We start from the raw sequence: 19,491 nt of genomic DNA on the forward strand, positions 1-19,491 counted from the left end.
TTTCCTGGTGTAACTCAGAGCGTGAGGGAGAAAGCAGAGTGTGTGTGTGTGTGTGTGTGTGTGTGTGTGTGTGCGTGTGTGTGTGTGTGTGTGTGTGTGTGCAACAAAGAGATGTGTGTGTAAGTTAGAGAGAAGAAGTAAGAATTTAAATCCATCTGGCTGACCTTGATAAATTGTGCATACGCCTGTGTGTGTGTGTGTGTGTGTGTGTGTGTGTGTGTGTGTGCAGACGTGCAACCACATGTGTCATTTGTCCCTGTGTGTGTATGAGTGTGTGTGTGCAGTAATAATTACTATTCATCTGTGCTGTGGAGAAATCAGCCTGCTCATTAGTCCTCGCTGACCTCACCCGTTTTAATTTCTCTGCTAAAGTTTTAATTCCAAACTTTCTGATCTCTGGAAACAGAGAGAAGCCCCTCAATGAATTCACCCGAGACTTTCTCCTCTTTTTAAGAATGTAAAGCTGCAGCAGGCAAAAGTAAAAGTATTTAAAGCCAAAATCCAAGCGTCTCATCAGATTAAAATCACAAACGAGGGGCTGCGCAGGAGGCGACGGTCCCAAACTCCCTAATTAAGATGCAGCAGATTCATCGGCGCTGCTGTTTGCTGAGGTCGACTTAAAGAGTCATCTGCTGCCGGACTCCTCTCGCCACAAACTGACCTCACTCTCAGAGGATTTACACATAATGGAGTCCAAATTAAAACACTCAGCACTGCCAGTGCACAAAGTTTCTGTGTTTGAGACTTCACAGCATCTGAAGCATGACTCATTAAAATCTCACTAAGATCAGATTTGAGGTCGACTCGAGTCAAACTCAGGTCACGAACTGAGGACTCGAGAACTGACTCGAGTTCCTGAAGACGTCACTGAACACCATCAGGACTCTGAGTATGTGGAGATAACTAATGCAGGTTACTGCTCTGATAATGTTTTTTAGGGAAAGACAGTGTTGTTGGTTTAATATTGAAAATGCTGCATCATCATTCATTTTCTATATTAAGAAACGGGCAACAACTCATGTTGTCAAATGCTGCTAATTTGTCTCGATAAGTCGGTTAATTGCACGGTTAATTAAAAGGGAGACGGTAACTTTTCCGGCCGCGATTAATTGCCGTACTCATGCGCGTTTGTTTTCCTCGTCTCTCTCCGCCAAAGAGTCTGGATGACAAGAGCGTTCACTGCCGTGCATCGTCTGGCAGCCAGGTGAGTTGGTTCATTAGTGTAATGAACGGAGGGAAAGCTCTTGTCATCGAGGGGCTGTGGGCTACACACACACACAGTGCGATCTTCACGAGGGAGAGACGAGGCGGAGGAGAAAAAGAGAGTTGAGCATAAGAGAAAGACATGGAACTTGTTCCTAAACCAAATGCCACGGCCCCTGTGTGGGAGTGTTTTGGATTTAAACCAAATGACAGAGGGCAGCCCAGTAATATGACCAACTTTAACTGCACACCTGAGAGTGAGAGACTGACAGTCTATTTTTTTGTATTTATTTATTTATTTTGATATTTTTACGTGTTATTTCGGATATTTAAATTTTCTTTTTAGCATTCCTAAATGTTCTTGTTAAATAAATGTTTATTTCTCTTTAAAAGGGTGCACTTGCATCATTATGCCTTTATTATCATTATATAAGTTTAAAAAATGGTCCAAAAACACAATATTATCTCTTATCGCAATAATTTCTGACACAATTACTCGCCCATCAAAATTTGTTATCTTGACAGGCCTAGTTTGATTTGCACCAGGTGCGTCGGTTTTAGAGGCAGCGGGCTACAATCCAAGTCGTCAAACATTGGTCTGCAACAGTCTGTAACACTGCCGGAAGCTGCCATGGTATAAAGAGTGAGAAAGTCTGTACAGGGCGGGCGGGAGGGGAGGTGGATGGGTCAAACAAACTCCAGACTTTAACTCAGGAGCTCGCCGTTTGTTTCCTGTGTGAATATAAAGCCAAACCATGATGTCTGTTTAGTAAACTTAACCACCGGCTTTTGTGCCTAAACGTAAGGAAATTAACCCAAAAACAAAGTGTTTTTCTTACATTGTAAGTTTATTTTGACAAAGACTGAGAGAAAACATATTTTGTGAGGTCACACTGACCTTGACCTTTGAACTTCGACCACCAAATTCTAATCAGTTTAGTCTTCAGTCCAGGTGGACGTTTGTGTCAAAGTTAAAGAAATTTCCTTAAGGTGTTCTGGAGATATTGCTCACGAGGATGAGACAGATGCAAGGCCACAGTGACTATGACCACCAAAATCTAATCAGTTCATCGTTGAGTCCAAATGAACGTGTGCCAAATTTGACCTCTTGGATATAAAATGTCATCATTTCAATATTTTATCCTGTTTGACATTTGTGTGAAATATTGTCACAGTGAGCAAATGAATTCTTGAGTTATGGCCAACAACATATTTTGTGAGGTCACACTGACCTTTGACTTCAAACCAGCAAATTCTAATCAGCTCATTCTTGAGTCCAAGTGGACGTTTGTGCCCAATTTGCAAAAAAATCCCTCTAGGTGTTCTTGAGATATTGCTGTCACGAGAATGGGACAGACAATCCGAAGTATAATGTCTCCTCCCTCAGCTATTGATGGCGCAGAGGCATTAAAAAGCCTTTCAAAGACAAATATTGATCATCATTAATTTGCTGATCGAGACTTGACACTTTAACTGGACTTAAGTTTGTCCCTGAGGACTGAATCCAGTTCAGTCTGAAGGAACCAGACATGACGTTAGAGACAAAGTCTTCACAGCCCAACTTTATAAAACTTCCTGCCTGTATTTGCATAGTGTTTATCATAACCTGACCTGATTGTAATTAACACGCAGCCATAATGTTGCCGTGTTTATCGTGTCTGATGAGGACGACTGTGAGAATTAAATGTTATAATCTCCATACACAACACATTCCTGTCAGCAGCTCAAGTTTCAGATAAACTTCCTAATGAATGAGCGCCGTGTGTCTGAGCTGAACGTGTGTGAAGTCTAACAGCAGTGGATTTATTCTGAGAGCAGAGAGGCATGATGGGAGTAAGGTCAGTCTTCAGTCTCTACATATTGAAGGACGACATGTCTCTCTTTAAATCAGCTCTTTGATCAATTCCTCATTAATTCACAAAGTTCAGCCGTCAGCTTCAGACACAGCCGCGCAGCGCACCATCCTCTCAAAACAGCTGCCGCAGCGTTTTCATTCTGAATTTTAGAGTGTTACTGAAATCAGTTTGCTCATCGTTACTTTCATGCTGCCGGCTATGATCATTTCTTCTCCTCGAAATCATGAAGATAAGAGTTTTGTTCTTCTTTTCAGGAAGAGGGAGACGTTAAGCAAGAGAACTCTTCACTAAAACCAATCGGATCAAATCATTTAAGGGTTTTTAGCTCTTCAGGTCACATGACCTTCTGACTACACCTGTTCAAAGAAACCGTGTCTCTCCTCCATCAGTCAGATGGACCCATGATCAGGGACAATTTACCCTTTTGTCCAACAGCCAAATGGCGAGGTACTGCCCGAATTTAACCAGCCACATAATAGATTACCATGTTTTTTGGCAGGTGAGTGAAACAAATCCTACATATTTACCAGCAACTGGCTGCTAAATGAATATTTTATCCTGCCCAGTATATAGATTTGTGAACTGGTGCTGGAGATCTTTCTGGGGGGATTTTGATGTACCCAAAACTAAAGAAATTATAGTCTTGGGTTGTGGGGGCAGCAGGCTGAGCAAAATACTCCAGACATCCCTCTCCTCAGCAACACTCTCCAGCTCCTCCTGGAGGACCCCGAGGTGTTCCCAGACCAGATGAGATCTATAATCCCTCCAGTGTGTTCTGGGTCTGCCCCGGGGCCTCCTACCAGCTGGACCAGGAGGATCCTGATCAGATGTTGAACCTCAACACGAAGGAGCAGCGGCTCTACTCCGAGCTCCCTCTGGATCGCGGATACAAGCTGCCAAAATAAGTTTCCATCTGAAAGTAATCAACCAAAAAACAAGTCAAGAAGAAAATGTGACTCTCTAATAAGCCTCTCATGCTTTTTGGTTGACAGTGAATGTTTTGGGAGACGAGGAGAGACCAGTGTCTGAAAACTCTGACCGCAGCTGACAGTATGAAACCTGACAAATTAGGAAGACACTTAGCATTATTACATCTTAAGCCTAGTTCACATTACACAATTTTCACCGCGATTTTGACGTCACAGAGGATCTTGAGAGCCACCTTAGGTCAGAGGTGAGTCGGCAGATAGTCTGCCACGACGAGTCCTCATGTGTGAACAAGCCTACGAGCAAGTCGCCCCCTCGTCTGTGACTGGGACTGGATATCTGGCATGGTAGAAAACTGGAGAAGTGTGACACGAATGACAAAGAGCATCAGCCAATGAGAGGCGGAATGCGTCCCACGTCAGCACGCAGGAGGGCGGAAGAAATGTGAGTAGGATGAGCTGCAGGGTTGCCAGGTCCGCGTATTAGCTGCGACTTTGGGCTTGTTTCTAAACGTCACCTTTCTCTATATATATCCGTCGCTTCTTTTGGGCTTGTTGCCATAGCCCTGGTTACTTGTTTCTCTCCCAAGATCTGGCAACACTGACAAGCCGGCAAGCAACAACGACAATGGCGGCGTCCACAGGATCACGGGGAGCGCGTTGTGTTTGGACCCAGGCCCTGGAGGCAGATCTGAATCAACATCGACTGGGAAGAATATCCATGCCTTTACGATGTGTCGTCTCCAAGTTAAAAAATGTATTTTGGTGACATCATCATGTTATCCGGGGCTCTGTCTGCGAGGGCTCGGTGGAGAAATCTTGTGGTGTGCACACACAGGTCGTAACACAGTTGGCGAGACTCCCTATGCAGAAACACACATCGCCAAGTATGAACACTCAAAAGATTACGATAGTCTCCACGATGGGTGAAAATCGTGTAATGTGAACTAAACTGAGCAAAACAACCACTGAATCCAGGAAGTTCTGGCCGGCTGACGTCAGAATGAAAAAGAAGAACAACAAAACAAAATGAACCGTGGTGGCACATGGCACAGGTCGCACAGGAGATGACGACAGGAAGTAGGTATGACATGTAGAGTTCTTTTGTGCACTCGCATCAGTGCAACATGAAAGAAAAAACTCAGCAGAAACACAAACCTTGGTTTGGACCTTCAGGTGTGAAAAGGCTCTGTGTGTGTTTCTGTGTGAGGCCTTGAAACTACCCGTTGAGGGACGATTGAAGCATTTTCAATTGAGCTGAAATTAGAATTGACCGTTTACTGAACCCTACCCAGAAGAGTGATCGTCTGATCACGGCTTAGCAAACTCAGTAAGCTTTAGCCTTCTCCACATGCTGAAGAGGCGTTCATGGGACTATAGTAAAAGAGATGCTCTGTATATTAAGAGTCTGGATGAGGCACAGGAGCTGAAGTATCTGAAACAGATCGAACAGCTCTGAGTGAGCTGCAAACATCCACAGCCAACACGGTCAATAATGACAAACAGTGTTGTTGTTGTTGCTCATATGTGATTCACTGTATCGAGGCGTCATCAGCAGTTTCTGTGCGAGACAATATTTCACTTTATAAGCTGAATCAGCCTGAAACCTTCAGAGCTGCGGTCAGGAACAACCGTCAGCACAAACAGAACTGATTCTATACAATAAACACCTGAGTCACATCCACACTGTGTAAATGAAAATGTCACTGAGCATCAGACAGACTGTCACTGCTCTGAGACTCCTCTGAGGGGCCCTGAGGGGGCCACGCACCAGAGGGTAAGAACCTGAGCTCAGAAGGAAAAGGACTTGGCACCCTGGGTGTGTTGGTTGTTGACGTTCTGGGACGCCGTGTCAACTTCAGCCTGTTACATGCATTGTCTGTTTTCAAAATACACTTCTGTTTTCACAGGAAATGTACAGTTTGCATACAGTCTCTTTCAAAATAAAAGCACTACGTGAGTACAACACCACCAACTGATGTTTTTTTCCTTCACCAACACACACGTGGTTACGTTTAGGAAAAAAGAACAGGGTTTGGTTTTACAATCTTACAGGAAGTGAACACTGGCCTCCTGGGTGAAAGTCCGTGGTTGTTGGACCCATCCACCCCCCCTCCCACCAGCTCAACAGGAAGTGGATTGAGCTCAGAGAGAAATCCTACGTGTTCCTTGTCTCCTACCTGCTGAGTCTTCTTGCAGCTGAGGTTTGGCGGGTTGAAGGCCTTGATCTGAACACACTGCTGATTGGGCGACCACAGCCAGGTGTTCTCCTCCCTCCACCTGCTGCACTCCGTCTTCCTGGTGCACCTGTGAGTCGAGAAGATGGCGATCACATCTAACTTCACCAGTGATGGAAAGCAACTAAGTACATTTACTCAACCGCTGTACTACAGAACAAATATGAGGTACTTCTGCTTTACTGGAATATTTCTATTCGCTGCTACTTTTCATGTTACGTTTTATTTTCTACTGCAGTTCATTAATCAAAATTCACATACAAACAAGTGAACTGAAAGTTTATTAAAAACCTTCACAGACACTTCAGAGTGACTCACTTTCCCTCCAGGACACACCAGCCACAGTACGGGTCCTTCATAGAGACGCAGGAGTGGCAGTCTGTCTTCTGGTGGCAGGCCTGGACTGGAACCTTCGTGATCTGCAAACACATGACAGGCTTTTATTGTGAAGGAGCTCTTATTGTGAAAAACAGGCAGGACAAAACAGAAGACAAAAATCCATTGCTTTAAAACTGATGATGCAAAAGAATCTTTTTTTATCAGTTTTGTGAGAAATTGAATTTTTGTTTCTGTTGATCTCATGGATGGAAACACGCTAACATCAAAATATACAGTGAGTGTCAAATCACATATTCTGTACTAAACCCTTCATATTTTAAGTGCGCAAGTGCGTTCACACTGCATAGTACGAGAAAATGCAGCATCCTACTGGTGCACTCAAAATGATCTGAAAGCTGAGTGTGGAATGACAGATACTTCCCAACGACCGCCATCTTTGTGACAAACTTCACCACCTTTGACATGGCGGCTGGAGACAACAAGGAGCCTGTTGGTTCTACATGTGTTTGCACTAAGACCCAAAACTGTTGTCGAATAGAAGCCGTCAGTGATGTTTGTTGGGTTTGTAATGATTTGGTTCCACAAACAATAATGCGAATGTTAACGTTAGCTTGCTAGCTAACTTGCTCCTAGCTATGGCAGCAGATTGAATCTTTTTTCATACGTAAAGGAAGTATAGACGAGCTGTAAGTCACACTGAGTGGTATCAACATGTGTTTCATGTTCACATTTCACTGAGAGAGCAGTTTCTGGCTCAGAGCGAGGGCTCAGCTGGACACAGAGGACACTCAGGAGTTAAACGTGATCACTCCTGTTTTTTTAAGAAAGAACGCCTGCAGAGAAACAAGGGGATAAATCTGGGGTCCATCTGAGACATGTGTTTTGTGTTTGACTGTCACAGCTGTCAGTTGTGATGCTTCGACGATGAATCACAGTTACACCCAAGATATGTGATACATCTCAGTGCTGCATGCAAACAGGTCGTAAACCCCGACAGTGTTATTTCCAAACTGACTCTGTGACATGGAACATAAATAAATCCATCACCTCAGGGGAAACTGGACTCTGTTCTCCATGTGTCTGTGTCTCAGTGTCTGGTGGGAACAACAGAGAGGCTGCAGCAGTGAGACAGGCTGTACTGTAACCACTCTGTTCACACCGTCAGTGTCCACTCACAGTGTTTGTTTTTGTCACTGACAGGCTCAGAATGTTATGCTAAGTGTCTGACAACATTATGAAAGGATCTCTACAGAGATAGAGCAGTCATTTTCTAAAGTTAAACAGGGACAAAACTGGAATCCTGCTTGTTGGTCCTGCAACAAAAACAGAAATGCTGCTTAATAATCTGAGGAATTTAACCCCCTGGATTAAATCTGAGGTGACAAGTCTTGGTGTGATCCCTGATTCAGATCTAAGCTTCAAGTCATCATTAACAAGGTGACGACAACATCGTTTTCCCACCTCAGAAACACAGTACAACAATTTCTAAATCACAAGGATGCTGAAGAACTAATTCCTGCCTTTATTTCAGGCCGACTCGACAACTGTCACATATTTTTTTACTGAGATGAGGTAAGATGAAATAATATAAGACAAGATGAGATGAGACGAGACAAGATGAGATGAAATGAGATGAAGTAAGACAAAATAAGATGGAATGAGATGAGATGAGACGAGACAAGATGGGATGAAATAAGATAAGATGAAATGAGATGAGGTAAGACAAAATAAGATGGAATGAGATGAGATGAGACGAGACAAGATGAGGTTAGACAAAATAAGATGGAATGAGATGAGATGGAAATAAGATGAGATGAAATGAGATGAGGTAAGACAAAATAAGATGGAATGATATGAGACGAGATGAGATGAAATAAGATAGAATGAGATGAGGTGAGACAAAATAAAATGGAATGAGATGAGATGAGACAAGAAGAGATGCAATAAGATGAGATGAAGTAAGGCAAAATAAGATAGGATGAGATGAGACGAGATTAAATAAAATGAGATCAGATGAAGTAAGACAAAATAAGATGGGATAAGATGAGACGAGATTAAATAAAATGAGATCAGATGAAGTAAGACAAAATAAGATGGGATAAGATGAGACGAGATAAGATGAAATAAGATTAGATGAGATGAAGTAAAACAACATAAGATGGAATGAGATGAGACGAGATGAGATGAAATAAGATGAGGTAAGACAAAATAAGATGGAATGATATGAGACAAGACAAGATGAGATGAAATAAGATGAGATGAGGTAAAACAAAATAAGATGGAATGAGATGAGACAAGATGAAATAAGATTAGATGAGGTAAGACAAAATAAGATAGGATGAGATGAGACGAGATAAGATGAAATAAGATGGGATGAGATGAGACGAGATGAAATAAGATGAGATTAGATGAAGTAAGACAAAATAGGATGGGATGAGATGATGTGAGATGAGGTAAGACAAAATAAAAAGGAAAGAGATGAGATAAGACAAAATAAGATAAGATGAGATGAGGTAAAACAAAATAAGATGGAATGAGATAAGACAAGATGAAATAAGATGAGATGAGGTAAGACAAAATAAGATAGGATGAGATGAGACGAGATGACATGAAATAAGATGGGTTGAGATGAGACGAGATGAAATAAGATGAGATTAGATGAAGTAAGACAAAATAGGATGGGATGAGATGATATGAGACGAGGTAAGACAAAATAAGATAAGATGAGATGAGACGAGGCAAGATGAGATGAAATAAGATCAGATGAGGTAGGACAAAATAAGACGGAATTAGATAATATGAGATGAGATGAAATAAGATGGGGTAAGACAAAATAAGATGGGACGAGATGAGACAAGACGAGATGAAATAAGATGAGATGAAGTAAGACAAAATAAGATGGAATGCAATGAGACGAGACGAGATGATATGAAATAAGATGGGATGAGATGAGACGAAATAAGATGAGATTAGATGAAGTAAGACAAAATAGGATGGGATGAGATGATATGAGACGAGGCAAGACAAAATAAGATAAGATGAGATGAGACGAGGCAAGATGAGATGAAATAAGATCAGATGAGGTAGGACAAAATAAGACGGAATTAGATGATACGAGATGAGATGAAATAAGATGGGGTAAGACAAAATAAGATGGGACGAGATGAGACAAGATGAGATGAAATAAGATGAGATGAAGTAAGACAAAATAAGATGGAATGAGATGATACGAGACGAGATGCTATGAAATAAGATGGGGTGAGACAAAATAAGATGAGACAAGATGAGATGAAATGAGATGAGATGAAGTAAGACAAAATACGATGGAATTAGATGAGACGAGATGATATGAAATAAGATGGGGTGAGACAAAATAAGATGGAATGAGATGATACGAGACGAGATGATATGAAATAAGATGGGGTGAGACAAAATAAGATGGAATGAGATGATACGAGACGAGATGATATGAAATAAGATGGGGTGAGACAAAATAAGATGGAATGAGATGATACGAGACGAGATGATATGAAATAAGATGGGGTGAGACAAAATAAGATGAGACAAGATGAGATGAGATGAGATGAAGTAAGACAAAATATGATGGAATTAGATGAGATGAGATGAGATGAAATAAGATGGGGTGAGACAAAATAAGATGGGATGAGATGAGACAAGACGAGATGAAATAAGATAAGATGAGGCGAGGCAAGACAAAATAAGATGAGACGAGACGAGACAAGATAAGTTAGTCATTTTAGTAACAGTCATGTCAGTGTGTATAGAGGCAACATTACAGCCTGTCTCACTGCTGCAGCCTCTCTGTTGTTCCCGTCAGACACTGAGACACAGACACATGGAGAACAGAGTCCAGATTAGAACATACCACAGTTCCCCTTCACTAGCAGCCTACTTGTGATCTGACTTTAATATTCTCTTGTAAAGAGAAGGTATCGGACGGATGGTGTTTAAGTAGAGACCGTCTTCAGACCAGCTGTGGAAATAATTTAGCTGCCTGACAACGAGAAGAGGCCGCTCTAATACATTTAGATGAGCAGATGGAACAAGCTGGAGTATCGTCACTTGACTTGATGAAAGTGAACTGCCCTCTTGAAGTGCATTCTAATTAATTCATTTCTAAATCAATAACATCCATTTCACTTTCGGTGTGGCGGCGGAGAATGAGGGCGAGCGAAAGATGAAAGGACAAAGGAGACAGATGAAGAGAAAAGGCAGAGGGGAAAACAAAGAGACAATGAGTGAATAAATCAATGGCTGACTGCTGTGTGCTAATGTAGACGGATGTATTGGTGTTAGTAGAACGAATGAATAGATGATCAAATAAGACAGACAGAATAAATGAAAGACTCATTAAGTCTCTCGGCCTGATGGATGAAACCAGAAAGCAGAAGTAAGCACATGACGGAGCTCCTGACCTTCTTCGTGTGGCGACACAGATGTGCTAGACGGATGGAGGAGGAGAGAAATGGAAACGAATAATCAATCCGTCCAAAGTGTGAGTGACTCTGACCTTTTTCTCCGTGGTGATGTACAGGTGTTGGAGTCTGGAATCGAACAGCAGGTTCTTGTTGACCTTGTCTCCAGTGACGTCGCCCGGCGCTCGCCCGTACACCTCAGGGTTAGCCGACAGGTGAACCTTTAGCACCTGCAGGGAACACGGAAACTGCATTAACACATTTTAAAATGAATAAATGTTGGGTGAAGATGACTGAAGAGACGAGACAGAGACATTTTTATTTATCATTATTTAACCTCTCTAACTCCGCCAGGACGCCGACGTCCTCGCTCCCCCCCTCCTCTGTTAAATGGTATCTCCCAGGCGCACTACGTCATCAAACCATGTGATGTTTGGTATTGCTGGATTCAGGAAGCTCTCAACTTTTCAAAAATAACATTGTTTTTCTTTTATTTATTATGTATTTCGCACCAGAGCAGCCTAAACATACAAAGTCCAAAATCGCGAGTGGTGACAAGTCATGTCATGCCGTTTTTCGACGGGAAAAGTTAAAGGATTACTCATGATCTTATGTGGAGCTGTTAGCGGGGACTTAGCTGGTTTATAAAAGGTAAGAGTCTCACTCCTACCACTATTTTTGGCTGAGATATACCGTCTAGAAAGTGGGATCATAACTTTCACGTTTCATATGGCTTTATTTGGTGATATTTTATGGTGTTTCTGTGTCATAAACAACATCAGCTATCATAATCACACCTGATTTCAATAAGGTACAATGTTTGAAGCTGGCTGAGTGTTGTTTGATCACTGATAGGACTGTTTTGAAGCTGAGTGACCGACTTGTCATTTGGAGCTCCGCCTGGATCTTTTCATGGTAAAAACACTGTAGAATGGTCATACTTTGAGCAGTCTTCTTCAAATTTGAAACAAGTGTTCATTGATAGTGTGCCTACAGCCCCACAGTGTCATTTACCTGCTCAGATGAAGCCACAGACAGTTATTCATCCTGAAACACATTTTTTATTTTATTTTAGGCAAAATCTTCAACTTTTTACTGACTTCAGAGGCCCATTACTCTGTCTCTGTATCACCTAGAGTGTTTCTGACACTTTCACAAGAAACTTCAGGGAGTTTTCTTTCTGGCAAGACCTCATGCATGCATGTAGTCAGAGCGGTTCAGAAGCTACAGTCATTTTAATTTGGGTATGTCATTTTAGGTGTTTTTGCTACAAAATGGGGGTGGAGTTTAAATCCATGTAGGGAAGATTCTCTTCGTCTTTTTGGGATTTTTTTTCCTTTAATCGATATTAAGCGGTATTAGGTGTGTAAGGTGGCAAAAAGAGAGGGGACGGCATGCAGCAAAGGGCCACAGGCTGGAATCAATCAATCGTTACCTCTCCGGTGGCGGTGCCCAGGAACGCCACAGCGTGCCCCATTTCCACAGCAACAGCCACAGCAGTCATGTGACCCTTACGGGCCAACTGGGGCTCAGACGTTAAGGCGAACTCGGCCTTGCTGGCCAGCGGCGAGGGCAGGAACTCTGCTCCACATTTGTATCTCCTCGCCATGTCCTTCTGATGGAGAAGAGTAGAAATCACATTTGTATGAGTTATTTTCTCATTGTTTCAGTCTTTATCTCCCTCACACACACACACACACACACACACACACACACACACACACACACACACCTGATTACTGCTGCTGCACAGCTCCTCAGACTTGGAGGAGTAAGGCGAGTAGACGGCAGCCTTCTCGTTAATGATGCCGTTGTGGCTGTAGCAGGCTCCTATTATCTCCACCAGCCTCTTATTGATGGACTGAAGAGGGTACATGCCTGCAGAGAGGAGCACAAACACTGTTTGAACACATTTCCTTCACTTTCTTCTGATAATAAATAACACATCTAACTCCAAACCAAACAGTAACACGTCAAAAATCACAAATCACAACACCAGTTCTGCAAAATCCTCATTATTTAGTGTTTTATTTGGATCTGTTGGGACCACCTACAAGTTCAGGTTCAAGTTTACTGTCAGATATGTTAAAGAAAGTACAGCGAACATTCAGTGTAGTGAAAAACTTTTTACCCCGTCTCTCTCTCTCTCAGCCCATAAAACCTGGAAATAACACAAGAAATAAAAATACATTTCCTAAAACCTGGGAAATTAGGAGTTTGTATCAGAACAATAATGCAAAGTTTTAAAAGACACACACATTTATGACCTCTGCCTTCGTCACTATGTTGACCATAATGCTGCAGCACTATGGCACTACTACCGTACCACAGGTGGAGCGTCATCAGATTCTGCACAAAACTTAAAACTACTTCCGAACTTACTGTCAAACTCGCCACGCCTAAAAGAATATTGAAACCAATGAAAATGGGCAATAATGAAAGCCCTTTGGACTTATCCAAATATGTTATGCAGTGACGACAAACTGAACTCTGTAAAAAGAAAGATGAAAATACAGATTTATTCCAAAATGTCTCTCCTTTTAGTTTTAAAAACAGCAGCACATCAGTATACTGATCACCCTGTTGAGGTGAAGACGGCTGTATTGACAGATGAGTCTGGTTGAGTTGAATCATTTCAAGACAAGTTTTGCTGATTTTCAACCGGCTCTGTGTCATCACAGTGTGTGCAGATAAATGCCGTCTGACTTCCCCACATACTGCGAGCACCTGGAACTTCCCGCTCATTTGCATTTCATGTCACTTGGCTGACTTTTGCAGGCGGATGATCAGAGAGCTCCCAACGTTCGCAGCACAGGCGGAAACCAAACGACACAGAGCTGGTTGAAGAAAAGCAAAGTTTCCCTTTTATTTAATCTACAGCCCCTTTTACACTGCCAGATTTTCGGCGAATGTTGGGCCGTTTTGCTGGCAAGCTGCGAGCGTTTAGACACACGGAGCCGGATTGGCGAGTTGATCCGAGGTGCCCAATTTTCCTCCTCGTAGGGTAGACATATTGGAGGAACCCTTTTAGTTTAAACAGACCAAGGCGGCCTTCTGCAACGGGAGGGGCTGTTGATGACTTGTGGGAGGAGCTGTTGATGACTTGTGGGAGGAGCTGTTGATGACGCCGCACGTGCGAGTCACTGGCAGTGGATAAACAGGAAACAGCTGATAGCAGGAATTAGCGAGCAGCTAGTAGCAAGAGGGAAACACAAACCTGACAGACACTGTAAAGATGAGCAACTGGGGAGACAAGGAATTGCGCGCCCTCCTTGTCCTCGCAAACGAAGAGGCCATTAACCGTCAGATGACGGGGACGGTGAAGAACGGGCCGACTTATGAGAGAATCACCGAAGGACTGACCAGCCGCGGCTTCCCTCCCACGTCACTGTTTACGTCACACGCTGAGCTACACGTTTTGTTACTTGCTCACGCCCCCCATTGCCCCGAAAAAGGCACATTCTGTATAAACAAAAGTAGGTAGGCGGCATTTTGCTGCACTCCCCGATTTTGTTTTTATACTGCCAATGCTGAAAAAAGACTGATTGGGCTTTCCTGTAAATTTGCACAACTCCTGTTTAAAAAGGGCTAAATTTTCTCAACTATGCAGAAATGTTTGTAATGGGCATAAAAAAATCTGTCGATACAACCATTTCCACCTCAACAGGGAGCTAAGAATACAGACTTTTTACCATTTTTTTTAGAAAGAATCTAAATGACGAGAAGTGTTGGATGATGTGTACTTTCTTATAGATTTCATCCAGTTTTTTACCAAATATTATATGTGGATGAGTCCAAAAAGGGTTACAGTTTCATTGATCGTCAAATTCCTACAGGCAGGGCCAACTTGACAATAAGTCACTGACCTTGAATAAAAGGAAATCTGAAACTTCCACATTCCTAAACATCTGGGAGAACTCCAGTTTGGCTCTAAGTTGTTCTGGAGTTTTCCTTCATGTTTGCTCAGGTGTTATTACCAACTCTGTTCTGACTGCCTGGAGCTCGTTCTTTAGATAGTAAAGTCTTCAGCAAGTTTTTCAGTTACGCCAGCAGAAATGTTCTCTTTTAAACTCAAAGGATCTGGGACTTTAGATCATCTGTACCCATTTCTTCTTAATCCGTACAGGGACGGGTCGGCACACGGTCGTGTACTTCTGAAGATTAGTTGCCATTACAGAGTAAAAAACGCACTTCAGTATCGTAGGAAGCATGTGGGCAATGAATGAACTTGTTTGTAGATCAGCGCTGCTTCAATTTTATTTTAAAAAGGTAGAAGCTGGGAAGGAGCTCAGCAAAATATATCTTACTCCATTATTCGCTCTCTAGCGCCCCCTGCCCAGGTGTTATTGGACTGTAGATGCTTCAATTTCCTTTTTGTTCTGAGCACTTAAAGGACTTCTCATCCATGTTGGTTAAAGGTTAAAGGTCAACCAGGCACTTTTGACCTTCACTCCATCTCTTAATGAAGATCATGTGATGTGATCAAAAGCTCCAGAACAGCTGCAATTACTGTGAGTAAAGCTTGTGGTGAGTTTGTTTTATCAGCTGCTGTTTTCAACATTTAAACATCCAATTTCTAAACAGATTTGTGTTGAACAATCTGGAAAACTTATATCTTAGAGTCACATGGTCCAGAGTGTTTTATAAATAAACACATAGTGGTGATAGTGCGTCTAAATCTGCATCCAAAGCTCATCCTCTTCTCTTTGTCTCATGTCCAAACGTTCTGCCAAATTTCACTGAAATGTTTTGATGTGTTTTTGGACATTCTGCCACCAACCAACATCTGCCAACGTAAACTATCAGGAACATCTGCCAACATAAACTATCAGGAACATCTGCCAACATAAGACATCAGGAACATCTGGCAGCATGAAGACAACACCTACACATGGCTGAAGTAGACGGGTCTTCATCAGAAGTGAAGGTGACAAACAGAACCTTGTCAGAGGCTGATACGGCTCCATACTGTCCTAATCTGGTCATCGTCTCAGCCAGAACTTCACCTGGTGTTCCTACATAAGCAGCCTGGGAGGCGATGAGGAGGAGATAAGAAGCTGAATGTTAGATATCTACAGTAAAAAGATGTATTTAGCAGATATACCTGAGGAACAGTGAAAGTGGAGATCCCACAAACTGAAGCTTTTTCAGGTTCAGGAACATTTTAAATCCAATTTCTGAAGTTTTTCAGGGGTCAGGGCCGAGGCATTTGTAAAAAGCCTTCAATTTAAGACAAACTCAGCCAAACGTAAAATGTGTTTTTCTGAGTCACTGCTGCCCTTTTAATAAAAACGCTGACAGCCTATCCGGCGGCTGCTGACAGCATCATCATTACCTGAGCTTTGTTGTACTTGTTGCTGGCGCTGCAGTTGAGCTGCAGCTCAGTGTACGAGTAATAGCCCTGATCGTCCTCGCACATCCTGGAGATGAAGGTGAAGTTCTTGGTGTCCTGAACCCCGAGCGTCCGAGAGAACAGGAAGTAGACGAAGCCGCCGTCCTTGAAGGAGAAGCGGAAGTCGTGGAGGTAGCGCAGGACGAAGGGGTTGGCCTGCACCGCCGACGCCTCGATGATGCTGTCGAAAACCACCCAGTCACCGTAGTCCTGGAGGATGCGGGTGGAGATGAGCTTGGTGCTGTCGTGGCTGCCGTAACCTTTACCGACCTGAGACACAAGAGACAATAAACTCAGTGGGAAACGTCTTTTGACCTTTACAGTTGGTCCAAACTTTGAATATTTAACTGTTTCACTATCAAACATCTCCAGTGCCCTGCTGCTCCCCAAATCAGGTGTTTGTTTTTATATCTGTTTGTCTTCATGTGTTAAATCCCAGTTATGGACTTGAGACTGGAGACGTGGACCTGTGAAAGACTTAACATACAAATTGAGACGAGACGAGCTTTTGACTTCTCTGATCTGCGACCTCCCCCCAAAACCCATAATAGTTTTGTGATGAAACATATATATGGAATTAAAAACGTATAATATTTAGCTGACTAACTTGTACATATACCCAAACTTAACAATAATATCATATGATTCATTTACCCAGTAATGTCCCCTTGACCTTTGCTGCCAGCTGTGTGATTTGATTGGTTGGTTCGTGTCATTGCAAGTGTGTCCATAACGTGCCTGTATGTGTTAACGTCAACATTAGCAGTTAGCAGTTGCTGGTCTGTTGTTCAAATCGATTCTGTAAAATACAATAAGTTCCAGTGTGCTAAAGCTAATTAGCAGAGCTGAATATGGATCACTTTACTTTTGTTATTGGAAAGAAAAAGAAGGAGAGTTGAAGACGTCGGGGGTGATGGGTAATTCAGCTTCCAGACCTAAAGATAACCCGTTCATTAGAGACCTGACTTTCTGGCAACTTGACTTCCTGAAAGTTTCATTTGACTCGAGACTTGTGAGCAAAAATACTATGACTCGAATAAAACTTTGGACACATGAGCCCATGGTTCAAGACGGGAATGTGGCGTCGTTCTTCCGCCTTGCTCTTCTTTATAAAAGGTACAAACCTGGAATGGGGGGACAGAGTTGTCTCACCTTTAATGGCCTGACGTCTGTGTCAAAGGGACAGCAGCAGGACGGGTGTGACATTTTGACAACATGTTATGTGTACGACCCACCACGGGACACTTAAAAGCAGCAGTTAGCCGTTAGCAGCTAACTCAAAGAAGACCAGCAGCTGTAAATGTCCTCAAACAGTGAAAAAAGTGAGGTCCAGGAGCACCTTACCCTCCGAGCAGAGGACGAGATCAGCCGCCATATAACAGGGACGGTAAATGATTGTTATTGACGTGATGTCATTGTTATTGTTTATAAAGAGCTGCTGACACGTATGTTATATGTCACACTGGAGGCCGACATGAGTAGCTATTGTTCTGTGTGTAATAGGGACTACTGTGAGTGTAGGGATTACATTCTAAGTCAATGTAAACATGTGAATAGCCGCAGATTGTGCCAGGTGAAAAAAATAACTCAACACAAATGACACAAACACACAAAATATTTCAAGTTGCAGCAGAAATTCTTGTGACGCTGTGTTCCTGTCAGATCTAGTTGAGATTCTCCTGACGTTACTGAGAATCAGAAATTGAGGACAAACTTACTGTCAGTGTTGTACTACACAGGTTTCGTGAAGGGACATTAGAAGTTCTTGGTTTAAGTTGCGCAACAGTCAACACTCAGAGCTAATCTTGACTCACAGTTGCTCTCGATGACTGGAGGAGCTGCATTATTAATATCCTTATGTTAACAATGGGATTAAGGGAGGAGATTGTGGAGAAAGTGGAGCACTGAGCAGCTAAAGAGCTAGACATGTTTCAGAGGACAGAGCTAAAAGAAGAGTAAATATTGGACTTTGAACTGCAGATCATTTTAGCCTATAACCTGCTGAAGGTACCTCAAGGACCCTGACTGTGAGAACCACGGCCGTCTCGTATGACCGTGACAGAGAGCTGCAGGGAGGTAAACCTTCACATGTCGAACACACTCGGGGTAAAATCAGAAGTGATTTTATCAGAAGCAGCATCAAAAGCTCTTCCACGGCTGCTTTGATTTAAGGAGAGGAGACATGAGATCATAAAGCATCTTGTAAAGACTCCACTGATACTGTGTGAAGAAATAAAATCACTGACAGAAGCGCTCATTTCCCTCATGGCTGCCAATTTCATTCCTCCCTTCTCGACAAATTGCAGTTTAATTGTGTTTGTTGGCACAATATCACAGATGGAGGCGATCATTTATATTCACTGTTTTTATTTACCTCAGCGCTGATGGGAATAACACGGGTAATATACTGTGTGTTTAACTGCTCACCAGGAAGACGGTGAAGTTGTCTCTGTCCTTGGTGAAGTAGGACATCACTCCCACCACGGAGACGCTCTCCTCGGCGCTCGCCACATACGACTTCTCTCCCTTGGTGTCGCTGAAGTAGAGCAGCTGCTCCACGTTGCTGAGGTTCCTCAGGGAGCAGATTCCTCTGTAGACGCTGCCGCACACCACCAGGACGTCCTTGGCCTCGTGGACCAGCAGCAGCTTGTTGTGGTTGTCGGTGTCCATGGCCTCCTCGCAGGCGTCAGTGACGGGCGGCGTGCACAGCCGGTTGTCCCGTTTGGGGCCCGTCTCTGTGCGGGACTCCACCTCAAGGTCGTGGTTCAGCTGGTGGAGGGAGTTGACGGCACCGACGTACAGCCGGCCTGTATGAGGGTCGGTCACCACGTTGTTGATGAGGGTGTCGGAGAGGAACTCTGTTTCTTTACCATCGGAGGGGATGAGGCAAATGGTTGCCAGGGCGACCAGGGCAAACTGCCACACCCACCACCGCTCCATCACGTCTGGGGGAAAGACAGAAGAGAAAGAAACGTTTTCAGCATCAAACAGAGAAAAGAACAAGCAGGGCTTCAATTATATTTTATATTCTATCCATCTCGATTATTTTAGTTTTTAGTTTTCAGTGCTCGTCACAGTTTCCCAGAGCCAAAAGCAAGAAAG

The 19,491-nt window shown here is 43.0% G+C and overlaps 2 protein-coding genes across 3 annotated transcripts in view; one reads left to right on the top strand and one right to left on the bottom strand.

The window, feature by feature from the left end:
• The window catches only part of LOC117249267 (plexin-B2-like), a 266,340-nt gene that overhangs the window by 49,250 nt on the left and 197,599 nt on the right, over positions 1 to 19,491 (bottom strand). Inside the window, exons 4-11 of one of the 2 annotated variants that reach the window (XM_033614805.2) lie at positions 18,817 to 19,334; positions 16,333 to 16,659; positions 15,887 to 16,025; positions 12,730 to 12,875; positions 12,433 to 12,609; positions 11,093 to 11,227; positions 6,541 to 6,641; positions 6,166 to 6,292 (exon numbers count right to left, since the gene is read on the bottom strand). In XM_033614805.2, coding sequence (XP_033470696.2) covers positions 6,166 to 6,292; positions 6,541 to 6,641; positions 11,093 to 11,227; positions 12,433 to 12,609; positions 12,730 to 12,875; positions 15,887 to 16,025; positions 16,333 to 16,659; positions 18,817 to 19,329 — 1,665 coding nt within the window. In that variant the 5' untranslated portion in view covers positions 19,330 to 19,334. Of the gene's footprint in view, positions 1 to 6,165; positions 6,293 to 6,540; positions 6,642 to 11,092; positions 11,228 to 12,432; positions 12,613 to 12,729; positions 12,876 to 15,886; positions 16,026 to 16,332; positions 16,660 to 18,816; positions 19,335 to 19,491 lie in introns of both variants that reach the window. The other variant, XM_033614804.2, reaches the window with a different exon arrangement.
• ncaph2 (non-SMC condensin II complex, subunit H2) overlaps positions 1 to 19,491 on the top strand; it is a 302,512-nt gene that overhangs the window by 28,755 nt on the left and 254,266 nt on the right. The window lies entirely within an intron of this gene.

The sequence above is a fragment of the Epinephelus lanceolatus genome, chromosome 23, assembly GCF_041903045.1.
Source record: "Epinephelus lanceolatus isolate andai-2023 chromosome 23, ASM4190304v1, whole genome shotgun sequence".
NCBI lineage: Eukaryota > Metazoa > Chordata > Actinopteri > Perciformes > Serranidae > Epinephelus > Epinephelus lanceolatus.